Source organism: Stylophora pistillata, chromosome 2 (assembly GCF_964205215.1).
Source record: "Stylophora pistillata chromosome 2, jaStyPist1.2, whole genome shotgun sequence".
Classification (NCBI taxonomy): domain Eukaryota; kingdom Metazoa; phylum Cnidaria; class Anthozoa; order Scleractinia; family Pocilloporidae; genus Stylophora; species Stylophora pistillata.
This window is the reverse complement of record NC_142520.1, coordinates 18,675,145-18,694,700: the sequence shown is the minus strand read 5'-3', so window position 1 is coordinate 18,694,700 and position 19,556 is coordinate 18,675,145. Positions and strand designations below refer to the sequence as shown.

General features: G+C 38.3%; 1 protein-coding gene and 1 non-coding gene across 3 annotated transcripts in view; one reads left to right on the top strand and one right to left on the bottom strand.

Moving 5' to 3' along the window:
- Positions 1-7,191, bottom strand: part of LOC148737552 (tetratricopeptide repeat protein 38-like) — a 14,405-nt gene extending 7,214 nt beyond the window's left edge. The window contains exons 1-11 of one of the 2 annotated variants that reach the window (XM_088747842.1): positions 6,985-7,191; positions 6,437-6,518; positions 5,540-5,711; positions 4,428-4,601; positions 3,932-4,007; positions 3,485-3,604; positions 2,553-2,612; positions 2,368-2,406; positions 2,108-2,186; positions 1,672-1,742; positions 172-266 (exon numbers count right to left, since the gene is read on the bottom strand). In XM_088747842.1, the coding sequence (XP_088603968.1) occupies positions 172-266; positions 1,672-1,742; positions 2,108-2,186; positions 2,368-2,406; positions 2,553-2,612; positions 3,485-3,604; positions 3,932-4,007; positions 4,428-4,601; positions 5,540-5,711; positions 6,437-6,518; positions 6,985-7,008 (992 nt within the window). In that variant the 5' untranslated portion in view covers positions 7,009-7,191. The remainder of the gene's footprint in view (positions 1-171; positions 267-1,671; positions 1,743-2,107; positions 2,187-2,367; positions 2,407-2,552; positions 2,613-3,484; positions 3,605-3,931; positions 4,008-4,427; positions 4,602-5,539; positions 5,712-6,436; positions 6,519-6,984) is intronic. The other variant, XM_088747841.1, reaches the window with a different exon arrangement.
- The window catches only part of LOC111339894 (uncharacterized), a 449,109-nt gene that overhangs the window by 300,143 nt on the left and 129,410 nt on the right, over positions 1-19,556 (top strand). The gene's annotated exons all lie outside the window — the stretch shown is intronic.

Here is a 19,556-nt window from a genome sequence, read left to right as displayed (position 1 = left end):
TCAGTTATAAATAACTATAACTTAGATCTACGGGTATTTTACATCGAAGGAAGTGTAGAAAGTTAGTCAGAATGCCACAAATCCATCAACGCTTGAGAGATAACTAAACACTCTTTCACTGAATGACAGGTTGTTGATCAGAGCGTTCTCCTACACTTTTTTCCATATTACCTAACATAATCTCTAAGTGACATCAATAGATTTAGTGTTGCATCTTCCTTCTTAGCTCCCAGTGTACACATCAACATATGAACATCATTGAAAACCTGAGTTGAAAATTATAATAATTAAATAAAATATGTAAAAAAAATTAATTAAACAATAGCTAATGAAGGATGTGTGAGAGACCTGGGCTTTGGGTGAGGAGAGGTCGGGGTGAAAGTAATGGCTTGTATTTTTCACTGTGCAAGACCACCCAGGAAAAGAGGGCGATTCTCGATTGGGTATTGTGAACAAAAACCAAAGTAATCACATCAGCCAATTATAACGAAAGAAATTAAACTATCACTAAAAACCAATGAGGACTCAAAATTAGAACTGCCCGAAGCGCGGGAAAACGCGGGGGTACCCAGTTTGCCATTGGTTCAAGGTCTGCATCTGATTGGTTTTTAAAAGGTGTTATGGGTTTTCTAGACCAATCACCTAACAGAGTGAGGCAAAATCTAAGCAATCCCCGATTACTTTTAAAACTCTTGAAAATTGAAATCAACAGTTACTAACAAATTACAGAAGCCGGGAACTCAAACATATAGAAGGAGTTCCAGGAGATGGCCAACATCCCTTTAGGACTAAGTGACACTATGTCATAGACATTTCCCACGTAGTATACATGTAAAGCACAAAGAGAAAAAAAAAAGACAAAATGCTTGGTGAGACAATTTTTTTCAAACCAGATGTATTGAGAAATACATTTGGAATAGTTTGAGCGCTATTTGTTAGAAGAGTGGAGGTTCCCTTTAAAGTGCATATGACACGAAATCATTTTCTCTTGTTTCTTGTAGCTGGATATCTATAGGAAACGTTTCGAAGCTTTAAAAGTGCTCAAAAAATTAAAAAAGCATGTTTTTTGCTTTCAAAATACGAAAAATTTGCCTTCAAATTTGTCCTAGAGACTGGGACCTAGTTTATCGCCGTCGAAGTTATTCGTGACGTCACATTGTATACCTTTGCCACGAAGGTCTGTTGTCGCTAAGAGGATTCTGCAGTACTTCGTAGTAGATAGATAATGCATTGTAAGGCACACATGTCCAGTGATTCTAGTGATTCCTTTGTGTCCGACTCTTCTGAAAGTTCCACTGACTTCGAAGAATCTGGGTACACAATGTGACGTCACGTGCAATTTTGGCCGCACAATGACCGGGACAAATTTGAAGGCAAATTGCGCGTATTTTGAAAGCAAAAAAAACTATTTTTAGATGTTTCCAGCTCTTTTGAGGTTTCGAAACGTTTTCTATAGATATCCAACAACAAGAAACAAGAGAAAAAAATTTAGTGTCATGTGCACTTTAACCATTAAGAAATGTAACATCGAAGCTTTCTCAAAGAGACTGTAATTGGCATTTTGCAAGGTTTGTTGACATCGCAGTAAGCACCTGTGACTGTCCTCAACTTGCTAATTATGAAGATGATAATTTATTGCATGCTACACCGCCGCGTAACGATGACACGTACCAGAATGTGATCATCTGTGTGTGACTCCCACAAATGAAACAGCTCTCTCCACCGATCATTAACATCAACACCTAAAGGAAAAAAGCAAACAATGACAAAAAACATCGTAAAACAAAACAGATCAATTTGTGCGTTTAATTCAGCCATGCCAATAATTTCAGTATACAATAATTGCATTACAATGATTAATAATGCTTTAATTTTAAGGCTTTATCTCGATTGATACTTAGATCATTTGAATAGTACCTTGATTTATATATTGAATAAATTATTGATTGAAAGGTTGAATAATTAGTAGACTGACTGCCAAATGATTAGTAGGATTGATTGTACCAAGGATTGATTTATGAATCGTTCGATAGATCAAACGATCGATCGACAAAAAAACAAATAATGATATTCACAACACATCTGCAGGTACGTGTTATTTCATTACCTTCCATCTGAAGTCTGTAGAGCAATGAGGAAGCGTCCACTAAGTCAAGCATGGCACCAGAATGGCAACGCTTCCCAACCTTTGACCATGAGAGAAAAGCTACACAGTTATAATCAGTTATAAGCGAATTAAAAAACAAATTGGCATAAAATCACTTTAATTTGACATGTACGTCGTGTATGGACCTATCAGATGTGACCTGATGAGAATTAGTCATAACAAAAATAAATCAAAGGTTATCGACGACGTTTACACTACACCTCCTCGTCATAAATGTCCACTGCTACTTGATGTTCTCCCTAATAAAGAAAGGCTGGCGTTTAATAGCAAACATGGTTAAAAAAAAAATTACCACAGATGCGAAAACCAAAGCAGCAAACAAACAAACAAACAAACAAACAAACACAAAAACCATAACATTAAATTTAAAGAGAGAGATAACAACCTTCTCGATGTGGTATAGCGCCCAGTGCCAGTAATTGTGACAGGCTAGCATAGCTCCCATCTACACAGGGTGATTGAAGGATGAAAGAAAGAAAGAAAGAAAGAAAGAAAGAAAGAAAGAAAGAAAGAAAGGAAGAAATATGAACATCTTTAACTTTTACAAACGAAGAACTGAACGTTGGCCATAAACCCCAGCCCTTCCTCTCTCAACTGTTTTCTCACTAATCATCCCGGTTTCGGGTCTGTGCAGTTTCATACGGAATAATGTGGCCGTTTTGTTGTTGTTGCTGGGGAAGCTTGAATCGGAGGGCAGAGAGAAGTAAGTTTGTTGAAACGGCTAGATGTATTTCACAGCACGTGCTGGAACACTGAGGGCGTAGTGCATACCACGCGAAAAAAAGAGACGAACCCCTGATAGTATTTTGTAGTAACGTTATCTGAAGTCAGGGTTTTCTGACAATTGCCAAAAATCTTAATGAGGTTCAAACTGAAGGACGTGTCTCGCGGAATTATTGTATGGATGTGTATGCGTGCATGCGTGTGCGTGTGTGTATCTACTGTGATAACTTTACACTGGCTATTAAAACGCGTGACATTATGAAAACCCAGCGGTTAGGCGCATTCTGCTGTAAATCCCCTGAAGAAAAAATTCATGTAACTTTACTCTTGATATAACGAGCCAACGCAAGCCAAAAAAAAAAAGAAAAACTTAACTGTTATCTTGGTATGTGAGCCCAAGGCCTCTAAATGTAACATATTACAGCCGTTCCAATTACTTTCAATCTCCAGATCTAGACGGCAGCATCAGCAGAAAATTTATATATTATGCGTAAGAAAGCGGTGCTAACGTTAAGTACAATTCGAAAAATTTATATATTACGCGCAAGACAGCAATGCTAGCGTTAAGTGAAATTCACTGTATGTGGGCCTTACAGTCCAGTCATTCAAGGTCGTGCTGAGGAATTTAACTCCTTCATCCTGACGTCCTTCCATTTCTATAACATGGGCCTCTGCATGAGTGCTCCAGCAATCTCTTGGATTCAATTCAAGACCCTTCGCAAGATAAAATTACCGCGAGAAAAAAAAAAATAAAAACAAACAAATAAAACACTACCATCGGAATACTACTGTTCGTTTTAGGATGTAACCACTTCCGATGTGATAATCGCTACGTTTTGACTGCAAAATGGTGAGGTCTGCCTCTTCAGGCAATGAACACAACCACATCATTGAAGTATTATGTAAAGTTCAACAAGGAATTATGGACTGCAAGCCTGCTACTCAACCACGATTCAGAATGAAGGTAACGCCAAGCTCTTTCTAAATTGTTTAAGAAGTTAATTATCACAAAATCGCTATCAACAAAGTCTTAAAGCTAACCTTTAGTGCATGCTTCTCCGCCTCTCTGTAAAATCCCGTTTCTATCAGGCCAAACGCGTACATTCCGTGAAGATATCTGCCGTTGATAGAAAGGTAATTTCGTGTTTCCTCAAAAATTTACAACTGTCAGATTAACACTCAACTCATTCACTGTTTTCTTTTCCTTTTTTTTTTTTTTATTCCTTTTTTTTTTGTTTGGATAAGCGCCCTGTTTCTAATAAGCACCCCCTCCCCCCCTTTGAAGTACAGTAAGTAAATAAGCGCCATGGGCTCTAAATCGAGTCATTACGGTTATCAAAAACAGTATTTAATTGAAGTTTAACTTAAAAACTAACAACTTTTTTACTTAGACACAAACAGGAATGTTTATGAGATCAAGTTCTCTGATTGCCTAGCCTCTTACTTCGGAGAGAAAGGCAGCATCCACCACACAAGACTGACTAAACACTGATTGAATACTGAAAGAACTTAGAACAGTTAGTGCTAAGCCATCTACCCATAGAGTGGCAAGTCTTCCTTCCATTTCGGCATCACCCTTGCGATGGAATCTCTGAACTGACACTGGTATCCAAGATAGAAGTAGGAGTCGTGAGCCATCTTCAAAGCAAACATGTCAGTTGGGTTCTCCATTAATATATCTTCCCACGTTAGACATGCTTGGGCAGTATTTCTGAAAGAAATGAGAATGGAAGTATATTGTCATTAACTGTTCATATTGCGGTCTATAGGGGGCACCTCTATGAAGCCGGGAAAGGACGTACACATGAAAGCCTTGGCAAGAATTATAATCGCCCTCCCTCAATTCCCATCATACCATCTTGCTTACTAGGGGTTGTTCAAGAAACTGCAGCAGAAGAGATAAAGCAAGGAGAGTGAAACTAAGAGATATGGTGAGTACGGCCTCTTTGTCCAACCAAATTGTATTCCTTGTCGCTCACCCTCTTATGGCGTAGCGCTGATGATGAGGGGGGAGGGGGGGAGGGGAAAGGGATTATTTGAGAGATTTGCCACTAGCCACTCATTGCAGCAGAAATTTCACAAATTGTTTTTTACACGACAATTTTGTACTTACAGGGGTAGGTGTAATGGTGAGTAGGTAAAAAAAAAAAAATGAGAAATTTTTTCCTTCAAAGATAGTTTTAGTCGTCCAGAAGTGACAAAGGCGGCGATGATACAGACCACCTTTACTTTTTAAGCATAAAAATGAGCGGCGAATTCTTGGTGTGAAAGATGTGCTTGCTTGTTTTCTTGGTAGCAACCATAAAGTTACGAGATAAGCATAGATATTGCACCATAGATAATGTAAACAGCTCGTCTGGGAAAGGGAACAATCTGTGTTTAAAAGCACTGCAGTATCCAGTACCTCAGAGATCATGGATTCAAAGCCCGTACAGGCCTGAAAAATGTTTCTAAGGCTCTATACTTCATTACTGCTTAATTAGTGCTCAGTTCTTCACCCGCAGTTCACGTATATGATTTCATTTTACAGCCATTAAAGATGTGATTAGTCACCCATTTTGATAGGCACGTCTTAAAAGAACAGACAAATACTTGATAAGAGTCAAAATTTGGTCTCAGTGATTAACATGACATCTTGGTAACACTCACCCCTCTGCCCATTCTTTGACTGCCTTGACATGCAGTCTCTCTCTGTTTGTGATGTAACTCCTGGCAGCTAACCCTTCAAGGGACAGCATGCTGCTCTTCAGCTCTTGATCTGTGTGGATTCCTTTTCCAGATGAGATCAGGTCTAAGCCACACGAGATCACATGACCCATTACTGAAACAAAAACAGGTGATGTCAATTAAATGGGGCACTCCACAAAAATGATACCATAATACTCTTCCAGAATGTAGGTCTGGTTTGTGCCTGAGGTAAGCCAGAATTTTCGAATAATTCTCTACCACTAAACCACAGAAACTCTCTAATAATTATGATATGGCATTTCTGGGTTCACCTGCATGATAGTGACATATGACGTTCCTCAAGCATATTGTTAGCTGATTAGGATCATCAAAGTCAAAAGCACTCTCATGTATGTAGTCAAAATAATAAAGATCTTCCTTTATAACTAAGCTCTAGTGATCTCTAGAAGTCACCAGAAGTCATTTTAAATCACCCAGTCACTAACGTGGCAATAAATAATCTAAGCTGCTCAAATTTTTGGAAAGGAATAGTGACTTTAGCCAAGCAGTCAATTTTACTAATAGGAACTAAAAGGAGTGCAAAGACTTACTCGCTAAAATGGCAAGGGGTAGATCCAAGGAAGAGTAGTTTGCATGTTAGGTATTAGTTTTCAACAACTCCACTCAATATATTTTTTTAATGGTTATGATAATAATTCACATTTCCTTTTTACAATCAATCTCCTTAACACACGTTTCAACTAAGTCTTATCTCTTTAATAAACGGTAGACTATTCTGTCCAGAATTGTCATTAGTCCATGCCAATAAAAAGTTGCACAATAATTGTTATTCAAAATCCTGAATAGAAAAGTTCTCACCAAAGTTGGGATCTGCTGCTAACATCTTTGAGACAGAGCCCTCAATTCCATTGACACTGCTGTCATCATACCATCCTGTGTACTAATACCAAAAAAAAAAAAAGAAAAAGAAACAAATAAACACTAGATACTAATTTTCTCACAAGTATCGATGCTAGTTTTCACTAGGTTAATTTTCAAGGTTAATTGTCATATCTCTCAGGAAAAAGCTACATGGAAGTTATGGTATGACCTCAATCATTTAAGTTATCTTTGGTGATCAACTCAGTTGATAAAACCAATTCATCTTGTAATAACCTCCATCAAAAGAGCACCATAGACTATTTACAAACTCATCACTGCTATTCATTGATGGTTGCGAGAATTACTGTAAAATTTTGATATCAAGTCCTGGGCCGGGCTAATACAATTTTGAAAGGACTTTTTAAGGAGCCTATTTTTGGAAGGAGCTTATTTTGGGATGGGGCTTCTATTTGGTGGGACTTTATCATAGGGAGGGAATTAGAGTTTAGCCCTGATATCCATATAAATTTTCAACCAAAGCCAACCTGTGTCAGGGTAGCATCAAACATTTTTGCTGCATCATTGCTACTTGTTGTCAGTGGTAATCCTTCACTTCTCCAAGCCTACAAAAACAGAGAACAAACAATTTATTATTATCTTCATACTTACAATTTCCAACTCAAGCCTTCTTAATTCCAAGTTTCAAAATCCTAGCCACACCACTCACTCTAGGCTATTAGTGGTGTAGTTCAGTTGTCAAGTAATACTTGATGCTGCATCTACTTTTCTGGGTGACTTATATTTTCATTCTTGGCAACCATTTCATGATTTTAGTAAGGAAACACACACCTCCTCCCAGAAATTATTTTAAAAAGTGAAGCATAAAAATGGAGCAGTTTTCAAGTGAGTGTTGAGTTTCAATCCACCGTATCACTTTGATTTTGCTTAGCCGCCCTCTATGATAAGTCCCAGAGACTTCCTCCATGTTCTCCACTAACCAGACTTAAAAAAAAACAAAAAACATTTGCAACTCAGCCACTCCCAGTTTCATGTCCTCAAGGCAACTGGCTTGTTTTTACTTTGAGCTCTCATTGACCCCCGGCCAATAGTTGGTTGCCATTTAACAAATGGTAAACACCACCACCACCATACACCCTTGTTATGGTTGCACACAGGAGGTTGCTAAACATGAAAGAGGCATAAGAGTCACGTGAGGCAATAGCTGAGAGAGACTCTGGGTCCTTGAGTGCTAAGCAAACCTCCAATCTCCAAACCTCCAAATTGTGTTTAACATTTGTTTTATAACATAACATTGATACATTTCAGCAGTCCCCTTTTAGTCAATTAGCAAATCTCATGTAACCACAAAAATAACATGTGTGTGGGGAAAACTAGTCTTTGCGTTTGCTCATGTCAGCAGCATACACCCACGGGCAGCACTAAGTTGACCAATCAGAGCACACACTTTACTGTGGTTAAGTTTAACTTATAATAGTCTTTGAACAGTGGTGAGGCTAAGGGTGACCTGGTTATGATATAAACCTTGCTGCTTTTCAAATGCAAATAACTTTGTTATCATGCTAACTACATACTGATCTCGATCACAACAAGGTCACCTTCAGCCTCACTTCAAATCAAAGGCTGGGTAGCTAAGTACACAATTGTAAAATGGTCTGGCTATTTTAATTGAATGTTCTGATTGTCGGTTATCATTATTTTGATTTTGTTGTTTGGACACTCCATCAAGATGCTAACTAATAAAAATTATGAATACTGTAATTGAACCTCACAAACCAATGGAGCAGGTCAAAATGAACTAGTAGTCAATCATTTAACTGAGTGGGTTAATTCATATAATGCAGTAAACAGTCGCCTCAGCCTTTATCCAAAAATAAATAAATAAAATAACACAAACAAGGTGCTTTTGAAATGATAACATAAAGCATTGGTCCAACAAATAGTCCAAAAAGGCTACATGCCTGGAAATGCAAACCTAATACTGATAGTATTCCATGTTTGTTTAAAATTATAATGCAGGGGGATTCTAAAAACTATATCAGAGGACAAATTTTCCCAAATTGTTTACACACAGAAAATCAAGCAATTTAATATCAGTGGTTGCATGGTACGCCCAAATTATGACATTTCTTCGACTACAAACACCGCCAAAATTTTTAGGATCCCTTGACCTCTTTTAAAGACAACTGGCCACCTGATTAAGTCTCTCAAGGAGTTTGAAAGAAGCTTTCGGCAATTAGAATGGACATCATAATATGCACATTGTAAAATAAATTATAGAGAAACTGTGAAGGGTAAGATGCTATAAAAATATATATCAAAGGGTAGAATTTGAACACCAATTTTGGCCAAGCAGGTGCGTGCCGCTTTAAAAACAAAAACAAAAAATATTCGCTGCGAGTCCCCAGTGGAGGTCACGCTGAACCGGGAGTAATAACGCATTTAGTTCAGGTCCATTCAACCTTTCATCAGTTTGTTCCTCCCAGAATCTTGAAACTAATGATAAACGAGTTAGGACACACTTATAAAAGCTACGTACATCAAATGACGCCTGAAACATTATTTAGTGGAGAGGAGGTCGAAAGAAACTGTACGACCGAGTAACATGACTGTACAATGATACCGTAGACTCATGTCAACAAAATTTCGTGCCTAAAGATAAAACCCAACAGTTTCCACTTACGTCAAGATCCCTCCAGTTACTGTGCAAATAAGACATTCCGAGAGAAAAAAAATATGCAGTTTTAGTGTGCTATGTTCCTTTACTTGATACACTTCGTTACACTAGACGTAATTATTGCGGCCGCACTGTAATGAAGTCAGCGGTGCAAAGCAGGAACCAAAATCTGGAACCAGAAATCAGGAGTCGGAAAGCGTGAAGTAAGAACAACGGAATATGCTCTCAGTGTTGCCGTTTATTTAGCTAGCAGAACAGACGTAATTTTGGCTGGCGAGTGCTCAGTGTTATCTGGGTGAAAATTATAGCTGCCGCCTTTGATTTTCACCGCAACGGAAGGCTGAGCAAAGAAATAAATTTGTACAAAAGGGGGCGAGCGAGCGAGCGGCGGTCAAAAAGAGAGGGGAGGTAGTGGGGCAATGAATATTTTTCACCTTTCCCTGCCCCTTTTCCCAACGTTGAATTTAACTCTAAATCAAACATGGCAAGTTTAATAAACAATTGCACGCTTCCCTCGCCCTTGTGAGACGCCTGCACTAAGCCTATCTTTTTTTAATTTTTTTTTATTTAATAGGCAAGAATTTCTCACCTTTTTCAATATGTATATATCCTTATTATTAATATTATTATCATTATTCTAATCAGAGAATGTTTAGAAATACATTTGAGGATAAAAATTAACGGTAAAAAACTACGACGTTTCGAAGTCTGCATGACCTCATTATCAAGTAAAATGTTAAAACTGATGTAAAATTGTAGCTCAGAGATTATATACAAATAAAATGTGATAACTTCATTAGAATAATGAGCGTTCATTGTTATTGGTGTCAGATCGTGCAGTATATGTTTAAATAAATACTTTTGCACGTATTGAGTCAGACTGCGTGTTTAACTTTGGTTTTTGTTCGCGAATGAATAACATTTCGTGGATTAGGCAGTCCATTTTCCCGCGGCATTTCTTGAGAACGGAAAACATTTTCCCCAGGCCAGCGGACGCTACACCGTGGGCCTCCCTCAGATGCTTGCCAATGACAGAGGCTTTATGTTCTTCTATGCGTTGATGAAGATGGCGTGTGGTATAACCGATATAATCCGCATCGCACGAATCACATTTAAAAGTGTAAACAACGCATTGGTGGTTAATTAAAGCGGGCTTCTCTTCTTGTATCTTGAGCTTTCCCTCGATCTTACGACTCGCGAAAACTGGTTGTAGGTCAGTTCCGATTTTCCGGCCAAGATCTTTCAGCTGATGTCTTACTGTGTCGGCCGATTTTTGGTCTTTAAATGGTAAAGTTATTCTGACAGGTTTTTGTGTAGCCGCGTCAGGTTTAGTTGGGGTTTCAAGAAATGCCGCGGGAAAATGGACTGCCTAATCCACGAAATGTTATTCATTCGCGAACAAAAACCAAAGTTAAACACGCAGTCTGACTCAATACGTGCAAAAGTATTTATTTAAACATATACTGCACGATCTGACACCAATAACAATGAACGCTCATTATTCTAATGAAGTTATCACATTTTATTTGTATATAATCTCTGAGCTACAATTTTACATCAGTTTTAATATTATCATTATTATTATTATTATTATTATATTGTCAACTATGAACCTCTATTTTTCGGGAAAGGTTTCCTTTTGAATACTCTGTTGCCTCAAAATTATGACAAATGACGTTTGTTTTGGAGGTCAAGCGGTTCCCGGTGAAATAGTGCATCTCAAGATAACGGCCGAAAAAAACTTATTTCGCCAGAAATTCGATTACTACATAACAATTCTAAAACAAAAGATGTTTTTCAAAGGTTCTAAAGAGTTCTTTCTAGGATTCCCAGAAAACTATTTTTTACGAATAATTCAGGTAAAATTTCACCCATTCAGAGATAGCTAGACTTTGGCGACTAAAATCGGCCATTGTTACATGGCTGCATAAACTGAGACAATAACCGTTGTCAAAAACAAGGTTTTTCTTTCAGAAAATGCTTTAAAATTTTTGGGCTACTTAAACTACGAATTTTTAGAGCGATTTATATAAGCGTATTTGAGCTCAAGAAGCGCATTACGTGACCAACATGACTTGCACGTCACATTAAGAAAAACATTACCAAAACACTCGAATTCCCTCTTATATCCTACAAAAACTTCCAAACAGTTCACTTTCAAGTTCAACATACATATAATTTTTTGCTGAAGCTAAAAATTCAAGGCAATCTGGCCATTTTCGATAGTCTAGTATATGCAAATTGCTGGTTTATGTTGTCACAACGGTCATATTCGCAACTAATATCAACACAGCAGTAACAAAAAAACTTTATTAAAATCAGAAGGAATTGCCCAGGCTATAATTAAACAAAATTTTACCTTTAGAAGTGGTTTCCGCAAGAGTGCTATCTAACCCCAGACATTAATTATGCATTCAGTCTTTGTTCAATGAAAAGAAGAGCGATTTCTCACAGAGAGGATGAACCCCCAAACCAAGCTGTATTAGCCACCATCTTGAAAGAGGTCAAAGAAATAGAGCAGATTCAAAATGATTCTCCTTGTACTGAAAGAAGAATTCTGGGTATGTTGAATCGGGGATTGTTTCGCCAAATAAACGTAAACACAATTTCTCTTTAACTTTGGGTTGAAATTAAATGGGACAAGTGCTCCATCTTTCCCCTTGCTCACTACAGTTCGGTAAACTGACAATATTTTTGATATAACTGATCTTGGCATACCTACCTTTCCTTTCAGATGCTCTTTCTCAAAACTTCGCATCGTCAAAGAAACGTAGACGACAGCAAGAAAATGGTACGAGCAGTATTAGAAGGAGCAGAAGAAGCGACAGAGAATTAAAAGGGTAAAAAAAGTTTTTTGGCTCTTTAACGCTCAACTATCTTATCAGCTTGTATGTTTGAAAAACTTTCAGAAGGTTTGAATTCAAGTTTGATTTAAAAACTGGTTAAGGTTCAAATTACACTGTAGATCTGGTGATAAAAAAAACTTTTTTATGCCAAGAACAACTCAAACCAGTGACACTGAGATTCATTTAAGAGCTTTATAAATGCTTTATTGTAGGAATTGCTCACCATTCAGTATTATAAAACTTCTTTCACATTTTTCCCTTTTAGAAACTGGATAAGAGACTCGAAGAGGGAACCAATTCTCGAGGCCCAGCATCCTAGTCTTGTATCCTCGGATGAGTCTGATTAAGAAGATCCCACATCAATGGTGAAGAGGCTCCCCTTGTTACCCGGAGGAGAGAAGAAGTTACCAACTTCTTCCATATACTAGACCAGTGGCATAAGTCTTCCATGACGAATCAGCAAAAGAGGCAGTCAGTGAAAAGAAGGGTTGGTAGACCAATTCATAGAAATAGTAGAGAGATCCCAGAAAAATTGCACTGGGCCACCACTTTAATCCAATTTAAATTTTAGTATACAGTCACTCAATTCTCTTCTAGGGACCATCTCTTATAAACTTGCTATATTTTTTCCCAATGATACAGATAATGTAGGTCTGCCATCTCCATTCTTTTATTCTGTCTGACTTAAGCTTTTAATTTGACAATTTGCTGATTTCAATTTTCTCTCAAGAAACCCCCTCAGTTGGCAAATTTAAAGTGAGAATCTTGTACAATCATGGTCGATTACAAGAGAGTTTGAAGACTGTAAACTTATACATGTCTAAAATGTAATACTTTGAGCAATTAAAGTTATTGAGCAGCCTACATTTAAGTTATTGTCAATGGAAAGTGAATTCAGTCTCTAGAATATTTTCCCTTCCCTGATCACTATTTGGCACTTATGTCCAGGATTGAATGCAGGTGTTTGTTATAGCAAATAATTCACATATATATGAATGGATTTTTGAACATTATTACACTACTTCATATTTGACTAAATTGTGCATACCAGTGAGCTTTTATCTGTGAGGACAATTTGCCATGCTCATTTTAAAGAGCCCAAAATCCTGGATGTATCTGCTATTTGAGAGGAAGCTAAAATTTTCATTCTCTCTTTTATAGTTCTCTAGCTCTCCATCAGATCGAGTAGTGTCTCAATTTTAAACATCAGAAGTGTTTCAAGTAGATTTAATGCAGATGTAAGATTAAATGTAAGGTGACATTCTCAGCATGTTGCCTTGATTCCCTCGGCACATGAAGTTCACATATTATTTTTTCCTCAAACCTTGACACTCATTCCTGCAAAATGCTTATAATAGAAGTTTAGAAATTTAAACATGTATCTAGAAATCACTTTTCTGGTCATAGCTTGTATATATTGATTCACACATGACTTTTCAGACAGTACATCCTTCAAACTTTATCATATCAGTTGTACTGTAAAGGTTAAGTTTTGCCTCTTTTTGGCTTTAGACAGAAAAATGTGTAAAGTTAAATAAGGCTAAGAAACACGATTGTTATCAGGCTCTATTTTGGACTCTGAATAAATTGTACCGCTAATATCACTGTGCATTAATAAACTTGGTGATAATTATTAAAGAGGGCTTATCCTGTCTGGGAGAGGGAAATAGGACAAAATGCTTTGAGAACCTGCAGTACAGTTGAGTCCAAGAAGTGAAATTTGACGAACAACGATTAACCGAGCGGTGGTAAGCGCGGGAAAATGCATCCCTTGCACGAATTCACCTTTGCAGAAAATACCGGAATATTAATGCATGCTTTTGGTTGGTTAATTCCAGTGAACATAGCGTTCGAATGCGCAAAACGGCTGTAAATGGCAGAATACATATTGTTATTTTCCATAGATTAACTGAACAACAATGAGAGGTAAAACGCCGGAAAATGCGTTTCCATGAATTTCGTCGATTTCGCTATCACGGAAAAACGTTGAATAATTCTTGTGAACATTTCATTCACCGGGCAAAAAACGGTGGCGAACAAAAGAAAACATAGCATTTTCTATGCATTAAACGAACTGCAAACTTTGGAAAACATTACGTTTTCCCGTATTTACACATATCAACCTTCCCGGAAAATGTGTGTTTTCAGCTGTTAACTCTGGTGAATACGTTGTTGTTCACTCGGAAAACGTCAATGAACAAAAGGAAAACACGCTGCTTGCGGTACTGCGTTAACCGAGCGGTTAATGCCGGAAAATAAATTGTTTACCTGCATGCATTTACCGCTAAGGAAAACTACCGAATAAGGGAACGAATACTGGGATTCACTGATGCGAAAACGCACAGAAAACGTCAGATTTTCCGTAGGCAAAACGCGGGTAAACTTTAGTAAATTGCCACGTATTCCGTGAATTCAACTTTTGTTTTCCGTAGGGTGAACGCTAGTTTTTTTGCCGTGTTGAAATATCTAGTTAGTTTAAAATAAGTTAGTTTGTTAGTTAGTCAGTTCAGTATGATTTAGTTATTTGGTTATATTTAGAATGTAGTTATAATCTGAATGAATTCAAATTCCAAAGTTATTTACTGCATAGCCGTAGAAAGGTTTTGCAGTAAATGGTTTGAACCTGGGGGGTAACATGTGAAGGTGTAGTCTGATCGTCCGAGTGAGTGTAGTCCTGAGAAGGACTGTTGTCGGTGGTAGTGACTGACGTTTCGACAACCTGTGGGGAAGTCATCATCAGAGTCACTTGACTCTGATGATGACTTCCGCACAGGTTGTCGAAACGTCAGTCACTACCACCGACAACAGTCCTTCTCAGGACTACGCTCACCCGGACGATCAGACTACACCTTCACTTACAAAGGTTTGTTCGCTATATCGTAAAACTCAGGGCCCTTGTATTCCTTTCTTTATAAGATCAAAATAAATTTTCCGTTCAAATGTAAGTTGCCGTCTCCCGTATCCTTGGGTTTCACCCACGTGACCAATACCTTAGCAACGGTTAATATCCGCCATCTTGGTGTCCCTCGAGCGTAAACAAACCGTATCTAACGAAGAGTTCATGTGAGAAAGAAGGGATGGTTTTATGCATTATTGTTGGCTGTTCGAGCAAAAGTGGAAAGCATAAAGCCCTAAGGATTTTTTCGTATAATAATTTAATAATTTTATTATCTCTATAGCGCAAAATTCATTATATATATGATCTAATGCGCTATACCTAAGATCATCACAAATCAAGGGGAAGAACAGGAGGAACTAGAAGTTGTTGTATGGTTCGAGGCTTGCGGCTGTTGTAGATCCTCGATTTTTTGGTCGAGCTTTTCTTTGAGCTTCTTAGCCGATGAGAAATCGATGTCTTTAGCCCTCGCATACAGCACTTCATTGACCTATGTCGGCAAAATCCATGAGCATTTTACCTGAGTGCAAGTAAGCTTAGGGTGTCACGAAAACTCACACCCCGAAAACTCAGACCTCAGACCTCAGACACCGAAAACTCAGACTCCTCGAAAATTCAAGAGATAAACTCGACTCATGATCACTCCTGGTAATCCCGCGTGTATTTTGACCTTTTGGGTCTTGATCCAACTGAAGCAGCAAAAGCAAGGCCGCAAGTTGCACGTTTCGCAAAATCGTCCGATGGTTGAGTATTAAAACATTTTAGAGTGACACAAGACTTCATTTAGCTTAGATTTACCTCCATTTTTCCCGTTAATTTTGAACTTTTCATTCACAGTTAACGGGATCAAATGCGCTCGCTCCAACATCAAAGTATTAAAATGTGGCGTGATTTTGACGAGCCGAAAGAGACGTTTGTTTACCATTTTGTACTTCGTTGCACAGATCCTTGTTGTCGCTCTGTTAAAATTCTTAAATATTTCGCGATAATAATGGATACAAACAGAGACTCGGCCCACCAGTCCCAAAACGAAGACAATTTTTCGACCCTTGGGCTAGAGTTCTTAAATGAGGCAGAAAGAGAAAAACAACGCGAAAGAAGACTCGGCATCAGCGCCGTCACGATTTGCTTCACTGAAGAATCACTCTTGATATTGTTGTCCGTCTTTCGCGTCGGATTTGTTGCATTGTTCCACCGGTTATATTAAAAAAAAATTGGTTCATGCTTTATGCTATGCACTATCGAATTATGGAGCACTTCGAAAGCTTGGAGAACACTTCGAGGGACCTGAGTTTTCGGTGTCTGAGTTTTCGTGACACCCAGCGAGCTTGCCATGAATTCTAGTAGTTGCCTCAAACATAAATAAAACAATTGCGATATGTGAGCATGACTCAGCCAGTCCAGCTTTGCATCCCAAGCAATGGGCTGACAAAATAGTCCCATCGTTTTCGGAAATGACCCAAATGTTCACTAAAGGATCACTCATATGCTGTGAATGCCAAACTCGTGCTCTCACGGCATACTTGCCAGCGATTACTTTGCCTACAACTGAGGTTACAAATCCCGACACCATTTGATTAAACGCCTCTAGACTCTTGAACGCCTTGAACTGCTTCTTGGTGTAGAAGCTGGTCTCAAGAACGAGGTAACTCAGCAAGTCCGACGCTTCTACAGGAGGCAAGCATTTTGGACTGAACTTCTCGGCTGGTATGCTTGCAGGGTCAACCCCAATGACCGAGATCTTTTGCAAACATCTTTCCTTCCAACTCTCTAAGCTTTCGGCATACTCAGAGAGCACTGGGATACCTTAAGATGAATGCCGGATACTTCTATCGCTTTTTTCTGTCTGGATATTCATGTAGTTGGCGAAATAATACGGCGATAAGAGAGAGGGCTTCACTATAGAAATCGACTAATTATTCATAACTTTGACACCCGAGGGACACCAACATGGCGGACACTAACTTCAGCAAAGCTTGTGACGTCACCTGAAACCCAACCATAGGAAGAGTAGTCTGGCTTTGCAAATTCTACATTCCTCGTTTTCCAAATTTCTGTTGATTTCAACTTTTGCTACCGCTTAATTTGGTGTATCACTGCACCGTTCCATCCGTGATCGCTCAACGTTTTGTTTTGCTACATGACACGCCAATCAGTTTTTGAGAAAAGGTTCCATTTCGTCCCATTTGATTGTTCCTTCAAGAATGTGTGACATGTCCGGGATGTCACGCAGTGGACATGGGACGGTTTTTGAGAAATCATGGGTTTCGGGCAGGCGGTTTTTCTGATTATCTCCCCTTCTCCCTTCCCCGCGCTTTGTCACTCGTACCAAATCTCTACCCGTCCAATATGGCGACCGAATATTCACCGCGCTCAATCTAGCACTTGAAAACAAAAACTATCGCATGCAAGCGAGCTAAAGGCTGTCAGAATAATTTCTGTGTACTGGATTAGTTAATTCTCTCTGCCATCCCTTCGAAAAGATTTTTCTCCTGTAATTATAGATCCTTGTGATTTTTCTTTTTCATTCTTTCCAGAATCATGTAAACTATCATTGATCCGCTTTGAAACGCATGCGCATACACTTGGGTCTCTCTTGCGTTATACCTGGAATAACTGTAATATTGAGCGCCAATAACCAATGCAGATGCTATACAAGCATTATGGAAATAGTCACAGGAATTTTCTCATAACTCGATCACTGACCATATCCAGTGGAGCCATGAGAAGATCTCGAACTTAATCAAAGGACTCCCTATGCATGGTTTATTCGATGTGTAGAAGTTTCAACTTAAACAAGATTAACTGATATGAATAATAAGAATGGGAAAATTTGTTATGTAACGCAACTTTGAAAATACTTATGGAAAATGTTTATTTTGATTATCAATATGAAGCAGTTGGGACTTAATGACGAAATTATTTTTTTTTCTGAAAAAAAAAATGAAAGATGAACTTCAGTTATGAGGTTTTCTGAACGACAGCTCTCGATCAGGCCTGTAGGCTCCTCGAAGTTCCAATTTTCGTGAATAGCACTTGTTTGTTTTAATAATAATAAAATAGTGTTTGCGGCGGTGACATTATAAGTTTCGTTTTATGTCTTCCGTAAGATTGATTCATCAACGATTTGCTGATGAAAAGTTTGTCGGTTGCAAACTAGGGAGAAATAAAACTTAAGACGTAGAAAATTTGCATTGAAAAACTTGAGCAATGTTTAACGGTGCAAACTTGCAAGTTGAAAGATGCATCATTTGGCAAAAAGTACACTGAATTATAGGATCTCAAAAAGTAGCCTATTCTTTCGAAAATTGTCTTCATAGAGACTTAAGGCTCCCATATTTACTGTTGCTGGGCAACCTGACGGATAAGGTGACAAGCACTAGCAAAATTTAGCGACATTACGACGGTGTGGGCCAACTGAATAAGAAAAAAAATGATTAAGCAGGTTTTAAACGCAGATAAGTGGAGGCATAGAATATGCTCATCTGATAGGTAGACCATGAGTTCAAATGCGATGTTTACCATCATCACGCGTACGTAGTTGCGTAAAACAACCTTCCACGTAGAGTTTTATAATTCAATAATTGTTTATGCACAATAAAGCGAAAGGAATATCTATAGAGGTTTCAAAGGCCTTTTTAAAACTATTCATTTCATATCCAAAAGTTTTATTTTGGACAAGTTGATTTTATTGTGGTAGATATTGTCGTCTAAACCAGTTTTTGTAAGAAAAGATGCGGAAAATTCTGGTTTAAAAATTGTTATACGCAGTCGTTGGGTTGAGGCATTTGACAGTGCATTCTCCATACATCGGTTGGGAAATGTACGACTTCTCGTCGAGAGAAAGTTTTTCCTTTTTTTCTTTCCTCGTGAAAATTGTTTAGGGCAATATTGAACATTCATAGTTTGGTTGTTCTCCAATCCTCCTTTTTTGGTGTCGCCACAAGCTACAACTGATTTCTGGCCAGACCGCCCGTGTGGACAGCGATCGAAAGTGTCGAGCGCGCTCACGAAATTCTCTCTTGCTACAAGTTAAAAGATGTACTTAGTCATTTCACAAACTAAATATGGAAACTTCATTTGGAATCAGAGGAGAACCTTCTCTTCGACTTTAATTTGCATATCAAAAACTCACTAATTTGGAGAAAAGAATACTTAAACTGCAGGTGCAATCGGGCTGAAAAAAACTCTCAGCGAGAGCGACACTTAACAAAAGAATATGCCTCATTGAGGCTATGATCTCTAAAATTTTGTTCTAAAATTTCTCAGGAAATTTGGTCAGAATGCCACAGAGACATCAATTTGAATATCTAGGCTTTTTTATGCGCTTGAATTTTCACAGTTTAGCTGAAAATTTCTTTTCTCATTTGATGCTGCTTATAATTACTAAAACAGGTAGACGACGATTCCCTGAGGATACATACATACATACATGTGTTAATTGCCACTCCCCATGGGGGATTTTCAGAGCCAATTCCCACCCAACAACCACCCCAGGGGAGGACAGCCATCACACAGTAATCTCGTGCATGGGAAATTAATGTCTCCTACCCCTAACCCTGCAGGAGACGGGACCTCCATTTATTAGTCCCTATCTGAGAAGACTAGAGTATCTAACCATTTTTGACGTTATAGAAAGGTAGCATATTCTTCTCACTGCACTAGTTTTAAGATCTTTAG